This window comes from Zingiber officinale, chromosome 8B (assembly GCF_018446385.1).
Source record: "Zingiber officinale cultivar Zhangliang chromosome 8B, Zo_v1.1, whole genome shotgun sequence".
Lineage (NCBI taxonomy): Eukaryota > Viridiplantae > Streptophyta > Magnoliopsida > Zingiberales > Zingiberaceae > Zingiber > Zingiber officinale.
The window spans coordinates 36,087,638-36,089,279 of NC_056001.1; the positions used below are offsets into that span (position 1 = coordinate 36,087,638).

The 1,642-nt window shown below is 53.2% G+C and overlaps 1 protein-coding gene across 1 annotated transcript; it reads right to left on the reverse strand.

The window, feature by feature from the left end:
* On the reverse strand, positions 1-982 carry LOC122015097. The gene has a single exon (XM_042571782.1). The coding sequence runs from the start codon at positions 877-879 to the stop codon at positions 301-303; it is 579 nt and encodes a 192-aa protein (XP_042427716.1). The 5' UTR covers positions 880-982; the 3' UTR covers positions 1-300.
* Between the last annotated feature and the right edge of the window lie 660 nt (positions 983-1,642).

Sequence of the window (1,642 nt, forward strand, 5' to 3'; positions counted from 1 at the left end):
TGATTTTTAATTTTATTTTTGCTCCGGGAAGTGTTCTTCTCAGTTCATTTCCGGTGTTTGTTCCATCGGCGTTGCATCAACGCCGGCCAAATAACTGTATGTACAAATCGGACGGCCGATATCAGATCGGCGCCGAACTCCAGCTCTGGTACAAAAATAGCAACAACAAAAAAAGCTCCGAACGAAATCCGATTGTCCCGGCGAATCTGGCCGTGTGATGAGGAAAGAGAGGTGAGATTTTGTTTTATTGGCGTGTTTCCACGAACCTGATTTTAGAACGGTGGATCGGACGGCCGAGATTTAGGGATCTGCTGCGTTGGACATCCGGGAGAGGCGGCTAGGGCGGAGTTGGAAGGCGGCCCGCCGCCGCTGCTGGTGAGAGGAGGGACGGATGAGCGCAGCAAGCGCGCGCTTCACCCACTCACCCTCCACCGTCCCGATCCGGACCAGCGAGTTCGCCATCGCAGACCGCCGCGCGTTGAGCCTGTTCGACTGCGAGGCTGTGGCGGTGGATCCGCCCCCTCCGTTGAGGCCCTTGTGGAGGTGGCAGCGGAAGGATCCGGGGTGGGTGGAGGGCGAACAGAGGCAAGTGCGGCGTGCCGGGGCCGGGGCGGGAGCAGGAGCGGATCGGTTTTCAGAGGAGGCGAGGGAGCGCCCTGGGGAGGCGGATCGGTTGAGGGCGAAGCGGATGGAAGGGGAAACCGAAGATCCGGCGCCGGCGAGGCGGACGTGCGTGGGAGAGGCAGATCGGTGATGCACGAAGGGAGAAGTAGTCCGAGCGGAGAGGCTAGTCGACGAGGAGGCAAAGCCGCCCACTGGCGAGTTCGATCGCCGCAGAGGGAGCACCGGCCCGCTTGATCTCTTGTACGATGACGCCATCTGCTTGGTTTCGAATTCAAAAGAGGGGGAAGAGAGAGAGAGATCGCTCTTCTAGAGAGAGAAAGGGAGGCTTCAAGTAGCTAATTTGTCAAACATAACCCAACTCCGGCGTGCAATTTATAGCCAGAGGGAAGGGGGGCACGATCGTAAAAAAAGAGAACGCTAAGGCTTTTATTCTCCACAGGAAGCTTAACCCATCCCGGTGGGCGGACAAATTAGTTGAAAACAAAACCCATGTGCCTGCGTCAAGAAAGGACCTTCTGGTTCCAACAAGCAACACAAATGCCACAGACGTAACGACTCCGTCAAAAGACACGAAGCTTCTACCACGCAAACAACGCGAAACGACGACGGCGATAACTGCAAAACGAGTATTTGGGGAAGTGGGCCCGTGCCAACGTAGCACGAGCTGTCATATAAAATTTAATATGCTTCATTTTGTCTTAATCATTGCTTAAGCCTTAAGCTTCGCAATTATGTGTTCTTATTTTGAAACATATAGTGTGCTTAAACAAAGTCCAAATACGTGAGCTGTTGCAGTTAGATAAGACGTGTTCATACTAGTTTGAGTGGGAATCACGTTACGTCGAGGTTTACAGGAGAGCTCCGACTGTCACGTGACTTTCATTTCCTTCACTATGACGGGACTCCAGCGAAGAAGCTTTCTCTTACAGTAGAGGAAGCTCTTCACTAATACTGAGAAACAGCCCCAGTCCTCCGACTCAGGAGGTCAGGCGAAAATGAGGTTCAAAATAAATTTTTA